Raw genomic sequence first — 21,437 nt, forward strand, 5'->3', positions numbered from 1 at the left:
GCCAAGGTGAGACTATTAATCTTGTAGGGGTGGTAATAAAAATGTCTAGATGGCCAGTGGGGTGGCCGGAGAGTGACCATGGGTGGCCACGGTCACCGCCGGCCGCCGCATAGCTCCACCACTGTACAGCGGCACTTCCTGTGCGAGCGCCCAGTACCATGACACAACAGCTACAGAGCCGAATACCCACCGTCCAACTGAAACTTCACCACTAAGTAACGTGTAGGTAGATAAGGCTAAATAAGTTCATTTTTGACATGTTCACATGACTCTCATTACCTAATATATTTAAAAATTCACTGTTTAGTAAATTGTAGTGTAAAACATGTACAGTATATTAAAAGACAAAGTATGGGGATGGGTGCCTTTCACATTCGGTACCCATCCCTAACAAAGTACACTAATATGGCATTATTGTGATGATGCCATGTCTCTGCTGCAGTTCCCCAGTGTGTTTCTTTGCATACTTGACCAAAACCTCCAACTCCATGATTACAAAACTACTGTAATTTCCAGTGTATAAGACGCAACCGAGTTTAAGTCGCACCCACTACATTTTCAGAGAAAAAGAGATTTGTATATATATACTGTATAAGCCGCACCGGACTATAAGCTGCATATGTCCATGTCCTAAAATGGCATACTGTGGCGCACACGAGTCCGTGAGGACCAGTTAGCTATTTATTTAACAGGAGCCAATCATGAGCTATGAGAAAACTCGCGATGAGCTTGCCATCGGAAATCACAGGTCATTACTCAACATGACAGTCTGTCTCACGGTGTCATCTTGAAGAAAGAATGCTAAAATCATCACGCAGCAACTTAACACTCAAAAGGTATACCTAATAAATATACAAACATGTACCAATACGATGAAAAAAAAATGTAAGTTTACAAATTTTAGTTTTAGCCCCAATGAATGCGTTGCTCAGACGCAATGCATCATGGGAAAACTTCAAAAGAGTTGTTTCTTTTTCATTTTGAACTTGTATTGGTACGTTTGTATATTTCTCAGGTGTACCTTTTGTGTGTTAAGTTGCTGTGTGATGAGTTTAGCGTTCTTTGTAAGATGACACCGTGAGTCAGTTATACTGAGTAATGACCTCCTGCGATTTCCAGTGGGTTGACAAGCTTGTCGTGAGTGCACTGATAGCTCGTGATTGCCAAAGAAGGAGCAACCGTTTCCTCACTGACTCGCGAGCGGCACAGTATTTAAACAATTAGTAGTAGTTCTGAAGTGAAGGAGATGTCACGAGATAAGCCGCTGTATAAGCCGCAGGGTTCAGACACCAGAAATTACGGTATTAAGGAAATATTTTGTAGTGTGAAAGCAAAGTCACACTGCTGTGAAGCATGTTAAGTGAAATACTTGTGAAGACTTAATACATTTACCCTTTAGCAGCTTGATTAAGAAAGAGCCAACTTCATTGGGTTTTAGATGAAAGTCTCATCAACAAAATGCCCACAGGTGACAAGCACACACATTTTTAGTTGCTTCTCTGCCCTCAAGGTTTGTCCTCCACATCAGAGCATTCCCACAGCCTTTATAATCAATAAGGAGAAAATTATATCTCACTTTGAGTGACCCAGAAAGTGAACATTTTAAAAGTAATTAGACCCGCTCTGCCTTGGGTATTAAGAGAAGAAATGGGATAGTTAGTTTTTGAAAATGGAAGTGACTGAGTGGCGGTGACCCCGAGAGCCTGTCAAAAAATCAGTATCCCAGCGAGACTTTTAATAAGCTCCTAAAAAGTAACAGCTGTGGTACAAAGTGAAAATGTTCTGCCACAGTTAAATACCTCTTGAAGTCATATACTTTTTGAACCATGACTCCTGTCCTTCACATAGCAGTGAAAGCTGCAGCACCTACTTCTTTGCCAGATTGGTCTCTGGCGCTTCACTGCCAACACATTACCACAACTCCCTGGCAGTGCTGCTGGATTTGGTTGGCACCCCGGTATCAGTGAAGTCCATCCCTGGGCATAAAGTAGGGAACAAAAGCAGGCTTTGCAGGAGCATGCCAGGCCTCACTATTAATAGGACTTGATATACCACACAGCACAAAATCTAAATTTCCCTTTGAATCTTAACATCACGAGGGATGGAGACCAGGACATTACCATAGACTGTTTTGTATAAACGGTAGGAATATGGCCTCTGGGTCTGAAAAGGGATACAAAGACAGAGAAAACTCGTCTGGCTGTATTGACTGGACAGTTAGAAAGTAAAATATATTAACATAGTCATAGATGTAGGCAGATCCCAAGCCTTTAAATAAAGTAAATATAATTTCTTATAAATTACCATTGTTATGCTGCAATATATTCTGGTTAGGTAAGGGAGGGTGTGCTTGCAGTTACTTTGGCAACCTGACAGTCATCTTTATCTGTATTATTATCCTAAATGAAAAGTACAAATTATAAGAGCAAACTGACATATATCCCCCTTTTTTGTAAAGTATCTGGAAAGTGGGAAATCATCTATTAAGTTAAAGCAATAAATTATGTTACAACTCTCCATCTTCATGGATAATAATTTTGGATTCCAATCACCCTAAAATAACTTAATCTGGAGAGAGAATGTGACGGTGTGCCTTTTAAGTGGGTCATCATTGTGTAGTAATGCGTTTCACAGTGCATTTGGGAAGCACGTGTGATAGACCGGCTATGACAGCACCAACGGGCATGTCAGAACCCACAAGTTCTGGGAACGTGGAAGCACCAATATCTCCCACCTACACGTTCCATTTAATTGCTGCAACCACACATATACATCATCTGGTGCCATGTGAAAGAGCGCTGGCTGCCCGGAATGACAGCTGCAACATGAAAAAGAGCTAAATTCAACAACAGGATGTGCCAAGAGTTCATTTGATCTTTTTTTGTGTGTGGCTTCCACCAAGGTGCGTGGTGCTGGCTAACTACTGAATAATAGTTTTGTGTCTGTGACTGAAAAGAAAAGTCTTTTTGAACACGCCAAGCTGTGGAGGCGGCAAGTTTCATGATGTATGTCCAGCCAAACAAGCAACGGGAGCACGGACAGAGCGGGTGAAACAGGCACGGGCAGAAAGCAAAAACACAAAGAAAGTGTTGAGAGAACAGCTAATAATTAGTATGATACTACTACTGTCCACATGCTTGCAGATACCTGTGAGTTACTACAAGTATATGTACACTGAAAAGTGTACTTAGATTTGCAAAGTTCTCAGAATTGATGAGAGGAGAAATTTTACCGGAATGAATGAGAATACAGTGGTGTGAAAAAGTGATTGCCCCCTAAACCTAATAACTGGTTGGGCCAACCTTAGCAGCAACAACTGCAATCACGCGTTTGAAATTAGACTCTTACAGCGCCGTGGAGGAATTTTGGCCCACCCATCTTTGCAGAATTGTTGTCATTCAGCCACATTGGAGGGTTTTCCAGCATGAAGCGCCTTTTAAGGTCATGCCACAGCATCTCAATAGGATTCAGGTCAGGACTTTGACTAGGCCACTCCAAAGTCTTCAGCCATTCAGAGGTGGACTTGCTGGTGTGTTTTGGATCATTGTCCTGCTGCAGAACCCAAGTTGGTTTCAGCTTGAGGTCACCAACAGATGGCCGGACATTCTCCTTCAGCAGAATTCATGCTTCCATTTATCACAGCAAGTCTTCCATGTCCTGAAGCAGCAAAACAGCCACAGACCATCACACTACCACCACCATACTGTATTTTACTGTTGGTATCATGTTCTTTTTCTGAAATGCGGCCAAATATAATGGGACACACCTTCCAAAGGCATTTTTCAAAAGGTCTTGGGGATCATCAAGATGTTTTCTGGCAAAATAGAGACGTGCCTTAATGTTCTTTTTGTTCAGCAGTGGTTTTGGTCTTGGAACTCTGCCATGCAGGCCGTTTTTTCCCAGTGTCTTTCTTATGGTGGATCATTGTCCTGCTGCAGGACAGCAGTTGGTTCCAGCTTGAGGTCACAAACAGATGGCCGGACATTCTCCTTCAGGATTTTGGGTGGACAGAAGAATTCATGGTTCCATTTATCACAGCACCATCACACTACCCCCACCATATTTTACTGTTGGCATGATGTTATTTTTCTGAAATTCGGAATTACTTTTATTCCAGATGTAATGGGACACACACCTTCCAAAAAGTTCAACTTTTGTCTCATCAGACCACGTGGCATTTTTCCAAAGGTCTTGGGGATCATCAAGATGTTTGTCTGGCAAAATTGAGACAAGCTTTAATGTTCTTTTGCAATCTCTTTTTTTTTGCAATCACTTTTTTTCACAGGCCCATGTAGGTTTGGATTTTTTTCTCCCTTAATAATAACAAGTTTCATTTAAAAACTGTAATTATGATCAAAACAACCACTTTTAATACAAATGTGGATGCATTGGGCATCCCTCGCTCCCATGTGCTGCACACGGACAATACGCAAGTCGCTGTGACCACATCCCGTGCATGCATTGTGAACGCCTTCATCACATGCACTGACCGTTTGTCAAATATTGAGGCCACACAACACAATATGTATGTTTTTTCCTCGGTCACTGACAGAAGGTGCTGTCCAATTCACAAGTGAATCAAAGTCACAAATCTGTGTGTCCTCCTATGACAAATCCAAATGTCATGTGTGTTATATTTTTCTTTATATACTGTACGTACAGTGGATCCCTGCACATTCGTGATTCAGCATTGACGACCCGATTACTTTATAAGTACATGTGTAAAGCATACATGTACCACTGTTAGAACGCCCACAATTTGTCCATCTTTATGCCTTCATGCTTCACTGATCATGTTTGTTCGTCGAGCGTTGACATTTCGCACTTTAGTGATCTCTAATATTGGTGGACCAGCCAGCACGCTTCCCATGTTGTATTACCATCAGTGTCAGTGGTAAGGTTCCTGTTGTGTGCGAAGTGTGCCTGTACAAATTCTGCTGCTTACTAAGCGGGTCAGGCTATATCTATTCCAAGACACGATAGTTTTATTTGTGTTTAACTTACCTGTTGGCTTGGATGCAATGGTGTCAATTTGTGGCATGGAAGTAACTAAAAAAGTAACTTGTAACTTGAGTCTGTCAGCAAAGCAAACCATTTATCCTCTCAATAAAAAAAACGGTGACTGGTTCTGACAGAAGTGCTGCTTTGGCAGAATCCACCCTAATCTTGTCGAGGGCTGCCACTGTTTACAAGCTTGCAATTTTGTTTTTATGACATCATAGCAGCAGCTACAGCTGCCGCCTCTATCTGCTCTTAGGGCGCTAATCGGTGCCTTCATTGTTGGAACGTCCACAATTGCATCAGTGTGAAACCTGACAAAATGGATTTGTGGGATGGCATACAGTAACTCGTTTGCTGTGGATGCTTGTATACAAAAACTAAGACAGCAGTGATCAACGTGAATTTATCAGTCCTGTCAATGGTCAAAAGATGTACATTTTTTTAACCTAAAAGGACCGGAAGTAATGGTATATAACATGAAGATACAGTGTTTGCCCCCTTTCTGATTTATTGTTTTTTGCATGTTTTGTCACACTTAAATGGAAATATTAGTCAATGACACAACGGAACACAAAATGTAGTTTTTAAATCAAACTTTTTATTATTAAGGGAGAAAATCCAAAGCTACATGGCCTTGTGTGAAAAAGTGATTGATCCCCCCCTGTTAAAACATACCTTAACTGAGATTAATTGAAATCTATCACTCAGGAAAAGGTTATAAAGCCATTTCTAAAGCTTTGGGACTTCAGCAAACCACAGTGAGAGCCATTATCCACAAATGGCCAAAACATGGAGCAGTGGTGAACCTTCCCAGGAGTGACCAGCCAACCAAAATGACCCCAAGAGCTCAGCGCCGACTCATCTGAGAGGTCACAAAAGACCCCACAACAACATCCAAAGAACTGCAGGCTTCACTTGCCTCAGTTAAGGTCAGTGTTCATGACTCCACCATAAGAAAGACGCTGGGCAAACACGGCCTGTATGGCAGAGTTCCAAGACCAAAACCACTGCAGAACAAAAAGAACATTAAAGCTAGTCTCAATTTTGCCAGAAAAAATCTTGATGATGCCTAAGACCTTTTGGAAAATACTCTGTGGCCTGACGAGACAAAAGTTTAACTTTTTGGAAGGTGTGTGCCCCATTACGTCTGGCATAAAACTAAGGTAATACCAACAGTAAAATATAGGGGTGGTAGTGTGATGGCCTGGGGCTGTTTTGCTGCTTCAGGACCTGGAACACTTGATTTGATAAATGGAAGCATGAATTCTGCTGTCTACCAAAAAAAGCGTGAAGGAGAATGTCCGGCCATCTGTTGGTGGCCTCAAGCTGAAACCAACTTGGGTTCTGCAGCAAGACAATGAAAACACTTCCAAAAGACACCAGCAAGTCCACCTCTGAATGACTCATTGCAAGTTATCGCAAACGCTTAATTACAGTTGTTGCTGCTGAGGGTGGCCCAACCAGTTATTAGGTTCAGGGGGCAATCGCTTTTTCACACAGGGACATGTGGGTTTGAATTTTTTTCTCCCTTAATAATAAAAAGTTTCATTTAAAACCTGCATTGTGTGTTCAGTTGTGTTGTCATTGACTAATATTCACATTTGTTTAATGATCTGAAGCATTGGAGTGTGACAAACATGCAAAAAAAAAAAAAAGAAATCAGGAAATCAGGAAGGGGGCAAACACTCTTTCACACCACTGTACACTGCATTTGTCAGTTTCTTATTTCTCACTCCCTTAATATTGGCGAATGAAAAGATGGGACATGACTCATTGTTCTTTAATACATGTAACGATTAGCTCCTGCTTTCCTCTGCTTTCTGTGTTCTTCCTCTGCTGTGCCCACATCACTCGCACACACATCACATCTGTTCCCTTGTCGCCCCGGCACACAATCATTTCTTATTCGCCTTCTTTTTTGTGTCTCTTTATCTCATCTCCCGCACTCTCCCTCTGCAGCAAACAGTGCGTCCCACCTTCTTTGCCAGGAAGTTTGAAGCCAGTGTGAACCAGGAGATAGTCAACCATCTGGACGCCTACCTGTTTGGACCCTTTCCACCGGGAACACCAGGCCTAAACTCTTACTGGGAAAATGTGTATGACGAGCCAGATGGTGTGGCCAGTCTGTCGGACACACAGCTCACGTACTACCATTCCTTCTCAAGATTGGGTTTGGCCCGCGCTGCTGCCTCACTACAAGGCAACCCGATGGATCACAGCTGCAGGTTAGATTTCGCAAACACATGCACACCATTGAACAGAGAGGCCTATTGATTTAAATCTGTTTGATGTTGTAGTTGTAGTTTGCAGTGGTGTAGAACTGCACTGCATCAGGCTGAGGGAGTTTGAAAGGGCGTACTCGCGCTCAGCCAGGGGTTTTCAAACCTTTTCTACCGAGGCTCGCATAGAGAAAGTTTGAAATGCCGGATTTGAAACAACAAAGATGCTAAAACCAATCTAACGTAGGTCAAAATTGATGTAAACTGTTATGCTGTGACTACACGCTCAGCCAATGTTTGCACATTTTTTAAAAAGTTCATAACTACGAACAAATGATGCAAACCGTGCACATAATGCAGTGCAATGTATGATACTTTCTTGAGCCCTGTAGGGAAATTCTCCTCCGCATTGTGAAGAGCGGCGTCAAAGTGACACCTTGAGTAGTTTAAAGGGATGGTTGGGATTTTTTGACATGAAGTTGTATGACATCCCCATCGGCAGCGTAGTGCATCAACAGTAACTAACACCCCCCCCACCCCCCACCCCCACTTTGTTCCGTGCGCGGATTTCGGTCGGATTTTGGTGAGGAGGAACATAGTTCCGCTTAGTTGTTCACTTAAGTAAAGAATTTGGCTTCTCAAAACAATATGCGTTGAAAACAGTAATAAATTAGCATCACACACGTGTGTGGGTTACACACAACAGTGACCCCAGCAACTAACCCGAACCAAGTTGTGAGTGACGCTGAGACTCGCAGCTAGCGAGGCGTCGTTTTACTCCGCCAGATGAGTATAGTTTTTTGTGTTAGCTGCTACAATAACAATATCGCTGTAGCTTGGTTAATATACAGGTCAGTTACGCAAATAGAACAGTTTTTTTGAGGGTTTTTTGTTAGGGCTTTAGCATCACAACAGGCATTGTTAGCTGGCTCATACTAACTCGTTTTCTCTCGTTAGAATGCACAGAAAAGGGAAAGAAACGTGTTCATGTTTCACATAAGGACTGCCAATGATGGACACATTTTTTTTTTTAAGTACAGTTTTCCTTTAAAGAGCTGTAATACGCTTTGTAAAACTTGGGTGAAAGCTAGAATGTTCTCCTTGACGGGCCCTGACGACGTGGCACCGATATATATACTTAGTACCCCAGTAGTCTTACCAAAGCGTAATAAATGAATCAACCAGAAACTAGCCTGGTAACTCACAAATGAACAGACTTTTTATTTTTTTGCAAATGTTTTATGTTAGATGTTAGATGCAGCTCTTCTATTGGATGTTATTGCGTTACACTAATGATGTGGCCGCTAAGTATATAGTCACATGTGCATCTCAGGCTGCATTTCAACTCTCAAACCACACCCCCATCAGTGTGGGAAACCTCTGCCTAACCCATGGAATGGGTCCGCTCAGAGGCGTGAAAGCCGCCTCACTCAGCCGATACATTATTGAAGGAAGTGTTTGAAGTTTTTTTTGTTGCTGTTGTCAACATGGGAAAACACACTTTTTGTTGAATAAACAATTGAAAGATTCGGGCGTTTCAGCAGCGTTTCAGCGTTAGAGAGCATATGCACTGAGTAACATCTGGCGTAGAGCATTTTCAGATTAGCGTCCCTTTAGTTTGTTTATGCAGTGATGAAACCGACATGCAAAGTGATTAAACAGTAACAAATTAAAAACAGAATGCGGAGGTGTGAAACGGCAATTTCTCTACGCCTGACAGAGAAGCACCCGACGTCAACACAAACGATAAAGACAAAGCAACACATTTGGAACATTGCAACATTAACATGACATCTTGCACATGGTAGCGACTTCTCTCATCAATGTGGCAGATTGAAAGACACTTATTAGGGACACAGCGTGGAGAAAAACTGTCTGGACAATATAAAAAAAAGCTGATATTCATCCAAACTGCCAGCGCAGATATGACTCAGCAGCTTGGACATTTTTTTTTAGCTCATATCTTCTTTAAATGAAGCATCACTTGCTGTTGGAAAGTCAAAAGCCTGTCAGTTGGAATGCTTTGCGCCCCGAGAGCACGACTCGGTATGACAGCATGTCCAGTGTCGTTGCTCTCTCTCCCCTGTTGCATTGCGGGCATTTTGTAAGATCCTTTGGGTAAAGCCTGCAACAGAAAGGAAGTATCTCTCCATCTGTCAAACATCTGAAACATCCGTCTTCGGTTTCTGGTCATGTACTGCCTCCTGTAAAATGGTGGACCATCAAGGAATAAGTGGAGATGCCATATTAGGTACAACTGCACCAGTGACGTGCGGTCAGGGGAGGCAGGTGAGGCAGAGCCTCACTTGTCTTGATGAAAAATAAGGCAAGGCAAGTTAATTTATAGATAGAATTCATACACAATTCAAAGTGCTTTACAGAAAAGAAGGGCAAAATCACTTCATAAAATCATTCTATAAAAACAAAAAAATCCATAAATCATTCCACAAAACAAAACAAAAAATCAAAATGAAGAGTGCAGATACAATTTTCAGTTGTCATATGCAAAGTTTTCCCAGCCTGGATTTGAACGTTGCCAAAGTTGAGGATTGTCGCACATCTTCTGGAAGACTGTTGCAGATTTTGGCAGCATAAAACTAAAACGCAGCCTCACCGTGTTTAGTCCTGACTCTGAGCACCCGCAGGTGACCATTCCTTGAGCTTCTCAGAGCCCGAGATGGTTCATGTGGCTCTAACGTGTCAGAGATGTACTTTGCCGCAAGACCATGAAAAGACTTGTATACAAGCAAAGCTGTTTTAAAGTCTATTCTCTGAGCGACAGGAAGCCAGTGCAGAGACCTGAGTACTGGACTAATATGCTCATATTTCCTGGTTGTAGTCAGGACTCGAGCAGCAGCATTGTGGATGTACTGCAGCTGTTTTACAGCTGGTTTAGAGAGCCCGGTGAGAAGGCCGTTATAGTAGTCTAGCCTGCTGGAGACAAAGGCATGGATTCGTTTCTCTAAACCTGGCTTAGACACTATTCCCTTGATGTTTTTTAGGTGGTGAAAAGCTGAAGTTATTGATTTCATGTGGCTGTTAGAGTTCGGATATGAGTCCATTATTACACCATTGTTTCTGTGGGCCAAAAACAATGATTTCACTTTTGCCTGCGTTTAGCTGGAGAAAGTTGTTTTGCATCCACATGCTGATCTGGTTGATGCAGTGACAAAGTAAATCTGCAGGGCCAGGTTCACCTGCTGTCGAAATAAAAAAAATGAATAACATAAAATAAATCTGAATATTTGTGCATTGAGCTGCGTTATAAAAGTATGTTCCAATAGTTTTTAACATGTTCTTCAGTAAAAATTGTTGAATTTGCACATTTCGTGATCAGGTAATACAGGTAAGAAACCTAAGATGAGGCAAATTGATGGCGCAGACAGTGGCGGGGTGAACGAAAATACATTTCTCGGGGTTATAATAGACGAGAAGATGAACTGGAAATCTCACATTAAAAATATACAACATAAATTGGCAAGAAATACCTCAATACTGAATAAAGCTAAATTTGTTCTAGACCAAAAATCATTACATACGGTCTACTGTTCACTGATATCTAACTTACTGTGTGGCGTTATGGGGTAATAACTGTAAAAGTACGCTTCACTCACTAGCTGTGCTACAAAAAAGGTTACTTAGGGTCATCCATAGTGCCGCTTACCGAGGACACACAAACCCTTTATTTATAAAATCACAATTACGGTATTAAAATTTGCTGATCTAGTAAACTTTCAAACAGCTGTACGTGAGAGGAATACCGTTGTGGGAGACAAAACGTGATTTAAAAACATTGGAAAGCACAACTAATATGTTTAGAACTACAAATGACAGCTAATGAACTTTTTCCTGTTGTTTCGTCTTGTTTTTTTAAACACCAAACACAAGCAAGGCGGTGCCTCCGATGAGTGCTTTGAAATGGTGTGTTCATGTGTGTCTTTGTGGATCAAAGTTGTGCCCCCCCGCCTTGTATCTCATGTCAGCTATTTTTGCTCCAGCTGCCAACAACCTTGTGGGCAGTAACGCTACGACTAATTACGATTTTCTCTACTTTTTAGAGAGTAAGAGAGTTGATCTACACACTACAGTACAGTAAAGTGGCTTTCCCTTGATACATGATTTTTTTGTCCAATACGTAGACACCGAAGGGGGCAAAAGTCCCCCCAAAACAGTAGAAAAACCAAGAGAAATGCACCTGTCCCCCCTGGGTTCAAGGTTGGCCAGTGCGTAGTGTGTAGACTTGCCTGGCCAGTGAGCAGAATCAGGAGACAAGAAGGCAAAATGCCACCGACATCATGACAGCAGCTACTTAAAATATTCTGCTGCTTCCGCGCTAATGCGCCAAATCACTTGTGGGAAAAGTTTGTTGTTCCATCATTTTGGATCAGTAAAAAGCAATTATCCAGAGCTTTCCACAAGGGCATTGAAGACGTTGCTATTCCCTCCAATTGCTTGGATAAGACTGTATTTTTGGCCAACCGCCAAAGCAACAGACAGAAAAACATGCTGCTCCTGGCTTGTCACTCACACACATCAAACCAATTATCATCTTCTCTCTGGAAGACAAACTCCAGGCTCACACAGATGGAATTTGGAACTGAGCATTTCCTAGTTTTATACTGTACATTGGTAAATAACAATAGCTTAATGGTAATATATATATAGTGCTTCTTAAATAGTGAGGCGTGCCTCTCTTCCTCCTCCTCTCCTTCGATTTCGGAATATTTGCAATAAAAATGACTGTTGTAACACATTGATTAGTTCCAGCTGCAATCTCTCTTTAATTACCAGGGTTTGCTAGAGACGAAGGAAGCTAAGAAGCTAGCTAGTCGACGAGAGTTGTAGTTGCTGACAGAGTTGACGTCACATCCCGTGCTCAACAGTGGCGGTGTGTTAATAAAAGCAGGGATGTCCAAAGCGCCACCCAGGGGCCATTTGCAGCCCCTTTTTTCATTTTTTATTGGTCGGTGTCACATTGTAGAAATAAACACAGCAACAATAGCGAACATAGACTGAAAGAATGGAACGAGGAAAAGCTGAAATGTTGATACTAACAATAACACAAACCTTGGACCTAGCATTTTTTGTAATTTTACAAAATGCAAAAAATAGGCATAATATATGGTATACAGTGGCGTGAAAAGGTGTTTCCCCCTTCCTGATTTCTTATTTTTTTGTCACACTTAAATATTTCAGATCATCAAACAAATTGAAATATGAAAACAGCAAAACAAAACTGAACACAAAATGCAGTTTTTTTATTATTAAGGGAGAAAAAAAATCCAAAGCTACGTGGCCCTGTGTGAAAAAGTGATTGCCCCCTAAACCTAATAACCCTTAGCAGCAGCAAACGCAGTCAAGCGTTTGTGATAAATTGCGTTGAGTAATTTAAATTGAGTGTCTTAGAGTGAAGGAATTTTGGCCCACTCATCTTTGCAGAATTGTTGTCATTCAGCCACATTGGAGGGCTTTCCAGCTCGTGGGCGGAGGCGTCAGGGGGGCCGGGGGGACCACTTTTTCACACAGGATCATGTAGGTTTGGATTTTTTTGATGATCTGAAATATTAAAGTGGGACAAACATGCAAAAAAATAAGAAATCGGGAAGGGGACAAACACTTTTTAACACCACTGTGTGTGGCCACCGCTGTCTTGTCTGTTCGTGTCTTTATACATGCATGAATGATTGTGGTAGTGGTTTGTACAGATAAATACATGTTATCAGGTTCGAAATAGTATTTCAATTGTGGGGAAAGAAATTCAGTTGGGGCATGACAGAAAATAACCGACAACCACTGGATTAATAAAAGGTCTGCAAGTCATTTCCTGTAACGGCACAATGGAGTTACATCTGAAAATCCTAACTGAATATAACATGACTTATAAATCTTGGTCTAGAAGTATTTGTATTACAGTGGCATTACAGTGGCATAGTTGTAGTAATTTGTGACGGCAAAGGAATTAGGCAGACCACAAAAAAGGAGCAAGTGACGCTGGCTGCAGCGATGTCCTGGCTAAGCACCTCCAGGGAGGAAACTTCGGTGATGTCAATGGGTGGTCAAGCTGATCGATCACATATATTGTGCAATCGTGTGAGACGTGTCAGTGAAAAAGTGGTCGCGTGCCAAGGAGTGGGATTTGGCTCTTTTCGCAGCCTCCTGTGACAGTGGAGAAAAAGCCTGAATGGAGCTTCTGTGCAGACTACACTCTGGATTGTTCCCACCGCCTCTTACTGGCACACATGCATCTTTTGGGAAGGACTGTGCATTGGGGGAATGGAAGCTGAGAGATGAGAGTGAGAATGATGGAAGGAGAACAGAGGAGAGCAGCAAGAATGAAAAGAACAGCGCAGAGGAAGATAGTTGAAAATGGATGCACGCTGTTGTGCTTGAGAGTGCAAATATTTGCTGTTGTATTTGTCATTGCAGCATTTACTGGGGTGGTTGTGGTTTATGGTTTAATTTACTCAAACATGCATACAAGTTACATTGGAATACATCACACATTACAATTCACAGTTCCACATGTCCAAAAGGAGAAGGAAGAAGCAAAGCTTATTTAATCCTCCCCCGCATCCGTTTTACATCAACTGCAATACGTTTGTTCACTTCCTGTATTCCAAATGCACTCGTTGCTGGTTTGAAACACATCAGAAAATGGGATTGGTTGACTCCTGCCCCTTCTGCGTCTTTTTGATGAGGCCTCACGCGCAGAGGAGCGGTAGAGGCCAGTGCGGTCTGTCACTGTGACCCTGTCTGCGAATAAAGATCAGCTAGATCGGTTAGAAGCAGAAGAGATGAAGTGTGAGAAGTCGCAGTCAGGACGTGTGCTGAGAGCAGCTGCAGATTGTTCCCCAGCACGGCCCATCCTGGCACTTTTTTTGTTTTTCCAGAAGTTGCTCAGGCTGACTGCCCTAAGGGCCGACCACTTATACGAGAAGGCACACTAACAAAGAAGAGACCAATCAGAAGGGCAAGACCTCCTTCCAGCCTCAGCTGACTTTGTGACCCAGTTCAAATGTGTGTGTGTGTGTGTGTGTGTGTGTGTGTGTGTGTGTGTGTGTGTGTGTGTCTGTGTGTGCCCACTATGACTAATGTCAATGACTATTCTGTAATGTTCTGTAGCTCACAGACCTCAGTGGTCTCAGCTGTCATATGTCATCTGAGCCACACCGCATGTTGAAGTCACTGATGATTCACACAAGAATTTATTTACTGACTTTGAAGATCACACAGTTGCTTGTTCATACTTCAAAGCAATTGTTCCCATCGGAAATAATGGAAAAGGAAAGCATCTGCTCTGGGGTCAAGGTCATCGTCATAGACTCTCTGCTAACTTGTGCAGGTCATGTTTTAAGTGACGCTTCAACAGCCTTAAGTGTTACAAAACAGTTCATTACAGATAGGATCACGATGTAAAAACTCCAAAAGACCTGGGGCCTCATCTATAAAGCTTGCATACGCACAAAATGGGGACGAAAAGTTGTGTATGCCGTTTTCCGTTTTTCTTTTGTTGTGCTTTGAAATAACACACAACATCATCCATCCATCCATCTATCCATTTTCTTCCGCTTCTCCGGGTCCGGGTGGCGGGGCAAGCAGTCTTAGTAGGCAAGCCCAGAATGGCTGGGCATGCCCGGAACACCTCACCAGGGAGGCATCCGGACCAGATGCCCGAGCCACCTCAACTGGCTCCTCTCCATGTGAAGGAGCAGCGGCTCTACTCTGAGCCCCTCCCGAATGACCGAGCTCCTCACCCTGTCTCTTAGGGTGAGTCCGGCCACCCTACGGAGAAAACTCATTTCTGCGTATCCGCGACCTCGTTCTTTCAGTCGTTGACAAAGGGCAGCCTTGGCGCAGACCAACGTTCGCCGGGAACAGGCTGGACTTACTGCTGGCAATGCGAACCAGGCTCCTGTTCTGGTTGCACAGCGACCGAACGGCACGTAGTAGCGCGTCACCAATCCCGTACTCCCGGAGCACCCCCCACAGGACACCGCGAGGGACACAGCCAGTGCCTTTTCCAAGACCACAAAGCACATGTAGACCGGTTGAGCAAACTCCCAAGTACCCTCCAGTACCCTTGCAAGGGTGTAGAGCATTGCACCTCATTGCACACAACACCCTCATCAAATAATGATAATATACCTATATAATATACCTATATAATATACCTACATGTATATAATAGTTTGATGGTGTTAAAGTTGTCATTAAGTGAAACATTTTTTAAATATCCGTCTGGAATTATAGCAATTAACTTTCGACATAACTTCATCCCCATTTTGAGCCTTTGCGGCCACCTTAAATGAAACCGATCTTGCTAAGCTTATATTCATCTAAAATGTGGCATCAATTAGGAAAAATGTAAAAACATGCTCACTAAAAATGGAAAAATGACTTAAAATGCTTTTATTAAAAAAAAAAATGCAAACAATAGACTCTGAGTTTTTTGGCATTTGGATGGATAAGCTACTGTTGGTTTGTGTTGTGGGAGTCGTGTTGTTAATATCAACCACTTTCACTGCATATAAAGAACGCCTCCTCAAACAAGTTGGAGTTTGCCTCTGACTGCTTTCTGTGCAATTCAAACCCGACCAATATATCGAGAAGGGATGGATTTTCTTTCAATAAACCGCCTACTTATGAAGATAAATTACGGGTTTTCCCACTAATAAAAACATGTTTTGATTAAAAATCATACATGCTGAATTGCAAATATGCGGGGGTCCGCTGTATATGCAGTAATACAGTACTGGATGACTCCTAATGTTACTGTCCTACTAAATTAATAATGACTTTTAATAGCATTGTTGGCTGCAGCTCTGGCAGAAGCACTGATCAAAATGCTGTTGTCCATCACGTTTTTGTACACCAACATAAATAAAGGCGACCATTAGCATGGGTGACACAAATCTTTGATCAGTGGCTCTTCAGTAAAGGTCACAGCATTAATGTGGGCCATGTCACACAGTCACAGAGCTCATTGACTGTTGGCAAGGTGTTCGCATATCGGTCATTTCCTGAAAGGGGTACCAAAAGTGTGACATAGCAAGCAAAAATTAAATTTATTTTCTAAACAAGGTTTATCATGTTGGCCACACAGTCAGCAGATCAGGAAGATTTGGGTTCGAATCCCCGTTTGGCATCTTTGTGTGGAGTTTGCATTGTTCTCCCCGTGCGTGCGTGGGTTTTCTCCAGGTACTCCGGTTTCCTCCCACATTCCAAAAACATGCATGTTAGGTTAATTGGAGACTCTAAATTGTCCATAGGTATGAATGTGAGTGTGAATGGTTGTTTGTCTATATGTGCCCTGCCATTGGCTGGCCACCAGTCCAGAGTGTACCCCGCCTCTTGCCCGAAGTCAGCTGGGATAGGCTCCAGTATGCCCGCAACCCTAATGAGGATAAGCGGCATAGAAGATGGATGGATGGATGGATTTTCTAACCAGTTTGCATATTGAAATAAGGTATCACGTGTTCAGTTTGAGTTTATGAAGAAAACCCGTTGGTATATTTAATGACAGCAGGGCACACTTCACTGAAATCTCATCTGCAACAATTGTAATTTTTTGGGATAAATGCTTGATTTGCACTTTGTGTGAGTAAATAAATGAGTTTTAAGTCGACATTTTTGGGTCAATCTCCGAAAAGCGTGTCATAGCAAGCAAAATTGAAAGTTATTTTCGAACTTATTTGCATAGTAAAATAAAGAATCACATTAATATATTGCTATATCATCTATATCACTATAAATGCTTTAAACTTACCTTAAATTGTCACGAACGTGCTGCAAAATGGCGCCCTATCTTGAATGTAACACAGAGCTACTGGATGGACCCCGCTTCAAACTCTCAGCACAGCGTTCTTCAAAGCATGGTTAGTTAGTACGAGAGTAGCATTGAGTAACACTGAGTATTATTGATCACGAAAAATAGATCAGTACAAATCTTGAATGTAGCTCGGGTATGATGGACACTATGCGATACTTCGGATTTTGAAACATTGTCACTTTCGTTACCGTTGCCGTTACACGCAAATACTGTTAAGTTCATGGTAAGCATCAAGGCAGAGGTCAGCTCATTTGCATGTAGTCTTCCTCAATTCAATTTAATTACATTATGTGTGTGTGTGTGTGTGTGTGTGTGTGTGGGTGTGTGTGTGTGTGTGTGTGTGTGTGAGAACTACACTGGTTACATTCGCTACACGTACACGTTTTGTCAGGGTTTTGGTCAAAGTACATGTTTTGGAAAGCAGCAAAATGCATTTGGTGCACAATGAGGTGTTATCCTTGTTATACTGGTGTTATATGTGTAGGTGTTATACTTTAAGCTGCACTGTTTTGTATTATTTATTTCATCATCTTTATGACACACTTTTGCATGTCACAAAATAGCGATGCGCAAACGGGCTGAAATCGACATCAGATCGTGTTTTATACACAACAGACACATAGAAAATATTTAACAGTTTTCCCTGTTTATTCAATGGGTTTGCAGGATATTTTTTATTTGAGTCGAGTTGTAAATCACTGTAGTGTGTGCATCATGCTCCTGGAAGTGACGGCACCCTCTCTGGTACCCCTTTCAGGAGAATCACCCGTATACATCAACCAGTGGCGGCTGCTGGTCATTCAACGAGGGGAACCTCATTTGTTTCCGGCCTACATCGTAAACGTGTTTATTTATTTATATGTAAATTCTAGTATCCGCCATGATGTGCAGCTTGCACGAGGCTACTGTGTGGCCGGCTGGGAGTGTGAGTGATCGTGACGGGGGGAGAAGCTCCGCAGCTGCCGCTGCTCGTTGGGGAAAGAAACTGCAGAGTGACAGAAGAGAGTGGCCAAACACAACGCTAGTCGTTTTTACCAAAGAGAGAGTCACTGGGGATCGTTGAAGTCTTCTGATGAGTTCAGAACAATGGATTGAAAATCCGGTGGTTTATACTTCAAGATCGTTGATTCGTCCATTTCACTGTCAATCAAAAAGAGAGTCTGCCTCAGACAGATCATCCAATCATCATGCAGAAACCGAGCGTCCGGGTCAGCCCACTGCCCCATAAACTCCCAGAGACGCTGAGCGTCTGATGGGCGAGACAAAGCCCAGCATTTATCCAATGACCGTCCAGTTTCGCTCAGTAGAACAACCCACTCTACGCTTCCCCATCGAAGTCAGTAGACGCTCAGCAAAAGTGCTGTGGCGCTGCAGGGATGAATGCAATCAGTTACTTGTGATAAGTAGCTGATTCTGAACAAAAGATGAAGGTATTCTAGCGCATATTTAGTCAATGAAATGTACACCCAGCAGTACATATTTCATCAGGTTTTTTTGGACATTTTAGGGGAAGCTGAGCTTCCCTCGCAGTCTTAGAGCAATCGCCACTGACATCAACATGTCCTGAAGTTATGCTCTTGCAGACCAGATGAAAACAGCACACCAGTTAGTTGCTAACCACTTGTCTCAACACCCTGACAGGTATTTCCCCATGGGCCACCCTGTGTCTGTGCATCTCTACTTCCAGTCAGACCAGTTCCAGGGCTACCTTGTCAGGCACCACGCTACCAATCTAGCTACCAGCAAGCTGGAGACCATGGAAACATGGGTGGCACCCAAGAAGAACTTCAAGTCGACCACTCCTCCCAAAAGCACATTCAGCAGGTTGCAGTTTGCAGAGGTGAGTGCGTCTTGTGTGCCTTACATTTTGTTTTGGTTTTTTGCTTAGTCATTTTTGAGAGTGGACTTGAGTCACAAAATCACTCAGCCTTTGCCAATATCAGTGCTCCATTAAAAGGCGAAGCACCAAACAGAAACGCACAGTACTTGGAAGTGGAATACCAACGCCTTATAGTCATCGCTATGATGACTTTGCCATCCCTGGAAGTCAGTTACCTTGAGATCAAAATGACGCGTGTAATGGCTATGCGAGATGTAAATTGTTTGATTCATTCAAGTTCATAGGGATAGTTCTGCATGCTGTGTATTTGTTGATCCCATATTGAATGTCCCCTCACCTTCACAGTAGAACATGATTGTTTCTCTCAATGAAGGACCGAGCAGCCATGGCTCAACGGTGACAGCCGCAGTGCCATTGTAGCCTGCACTAAATTAGCTGAGTGAATGTAAACTGACATTTTGCTTCGGTTCGTCACTTAGCTCGCAGCAGGGGTCGCATTTGAAATGCCATCAAAATGTATGAATGGATTGGTTCGGTCTTGTTTGCGCCTGCGGGCCTTGCTTGTGTCTACCTGGACACTCGCCTGACTCAGTTTGACCTTTTGCAGACATCTCAAAGGGAGCGCAAAGGGAGTTCAGACACCCAGTCGCCATGCAGTTCCTGCTCCCTAAGCCCCCCCCGCTTGTGTGGCGGGCGCATGAAACCGTGAGTGACAGCTAAGTGATGTGAGCGGTGGCTTTTATCTGAATGCTCAGCCTCACGGAGCGTGCAGTGACTGTCAGTCAGTCTGCTTGTCAGTCTGTCAAACAAAACGAGAGCAGAAAGACCTTAAGTAAGACAGCGTGGCATTGCAGTAGTCGGAAGAGATATGACCCTTGCACAAAAGCTATATGCTGGACTTGGGAGATAAACCACATGCTTAGTTTAACAATGTGTTCCCTTCCTCCGTCTGCTTTTGTTATACAGTAAAGTAAGACTGACATGTCATTTTTTTAAACTCTTCTGTCTTTAATTGTTCTTTTTACAGCACGGTGTATAGCAGGAGTATTGGGAGCTTATACATTTAAAATGTGTGTATCACTTCAAGTTTTACATGACATTGAGAAGTATCACCTTTTACCAGGGGTCGGCAACCTTTAGCATCAAAAGAACCATTTTGCCTTCTTTTCCAGTGAAGAAAAATAAGACTGGCGCCACAAAACATGACACAGCTTATAAACATTTTGAAAGTTTTAATGTTTTCTTAAACTGTTCAACTAAAGCGGCGGTCCCAACCCGCCGTACTTGCAAGTGTGTGCAAAAATGTGGGCAAAATTTGGGGATCCGTTCGTGGTGTGTAAGGGTGGGAATGGCTGGCCACCTCACGATTCGATGCGATTATGATTCAGCGGTTTATTATCGATGCACCTCGGCGCATCTTTTTTTGTGAGCGATAGTTTGTCCGATTTTTCATGCATAATTTTTTTCTATATATAATGTATTTTTTTTAAACGGACGGAATAAAAACACACACGGTGGGCTGTGACCGAGGCCTAACAGAAGTGCAGAGTGCACAAGTTGGCCTACTTTCAAATAATTTCTACACTGCACTTTTCAGGCTATATTGAGTCGTTCCTGTATTTGTGTAAAATTAAAACAAGCCAACTTTAACATAAAAAGCCCATCAGTTCATATACTGTGTCTGTATATCAGTGCTGTCTGCTCATTATCCTTTACATCACTCTGATATTTTTATGAACAATTCTTTCATGTATTCTCCATCTGTGAACGCCTTCTCCCTCCTTACGATCTCATGTGCAGCCGCAACACTAGCAAGTGTAGTTGAGTTTGGAGCGTTCATCCACTTCTCGAAGGTCCGTAGTCGTTCCGAAATCGCTCTGTCATGCCCATCTGCAGTTGGGTATGTTTGAGAAAAATCTGAGTGCTTGTTTTGAAAATGGCTTTCAAAGTGTTAGCTAATTTCTCGCCACATATCAAGCACGCAGGTGGGTAAGCCTGCGTCATTGGCAGAGAATGCAAAGGTATTCGTCCATTCAGAATGAAGCTATTTTTCTTTTTAGGGACGTATTCATGCTGATGGATAGCTTAGCGCGGAGGTAGCACACTCTCAGGACGTCTTTTTTGTGTCTCAATGAACACACTGATTGCTCTGATTGCTCATCCAATCAGCAGTCAGAGCGTAGTGTAGATGAATTCGACAAAGCAACAAACTCACTCACACACTACTTCATTAACAATTCTGCTTTTGGTGGCTTTTCACCCACCTGCCTGGGGGGGCTGGTGGGTGGGGGTGGGGAGGGGTCCGGGTTGGGTGATGGGGCGGGGGCGGGGTCGGGGGGGTCGCCCAGGGGGCGGCGTTGGTTGGCCTCCGGGGTGGTGGGTGGATGGGGTGCTGCATCCTGCGGGTGCCGGGCGCCTACTGCTGCTGGGGGGGCCCGTGTGCGGCTGGTGGCGCTGGCTCTCCCTCGCCTCCTTTGCCTCTGGGGGTGGGGCGGGGACTGCCCTGGGCCCTCCTGCTCGGCTGCCGCGTGGGGCCGTCCGGTGTGGG

At 43.1% G+C, this 21,437-nt stretch overlaps 1 protein-coding gene across 1 annotated transcript in view; it reads left to right on the forward strand.

Annotated features, from left to right (window-relative positions):
- The window catches only part of xylt1 (xylosyltransferase I), a 120,515-nt gene that overhangs the window by 78,928 nt on the left and 20,150 nt on the right, over nt 1-21,437 (forward strand). Inside the window, exons 8-9 of the mRNA XM_054778101.1 lie at nt 6,961-7,226; nt 18,691-18,889. Of these exons, the coding sequence (XP_054634076.1) occupies nt 6,961-7,226; nt 18,691-18,889 (465 nt within the window). The remainder of the gene's footprint in view (nt 1-6,960; nt 7,227-18,690; nt 18,890-21,437) is intronic.

This window comes from Dunckerocampus dactyliophorus, chromosome 6, assembly GCF_027744805.1.
Source record: "Dunckerocampus dactyliophorus isolate RoL2022-P2 chromosome 6, RoL_Ddac_1.1, whole genome shotgun sequence".
NCBI lineage: Eukaryota > Metazoa > Chordata > Actinopteri > Syngnathiformes > Syngnathidae > Dunckerocampus > Dunckerocampus dactyliophorus.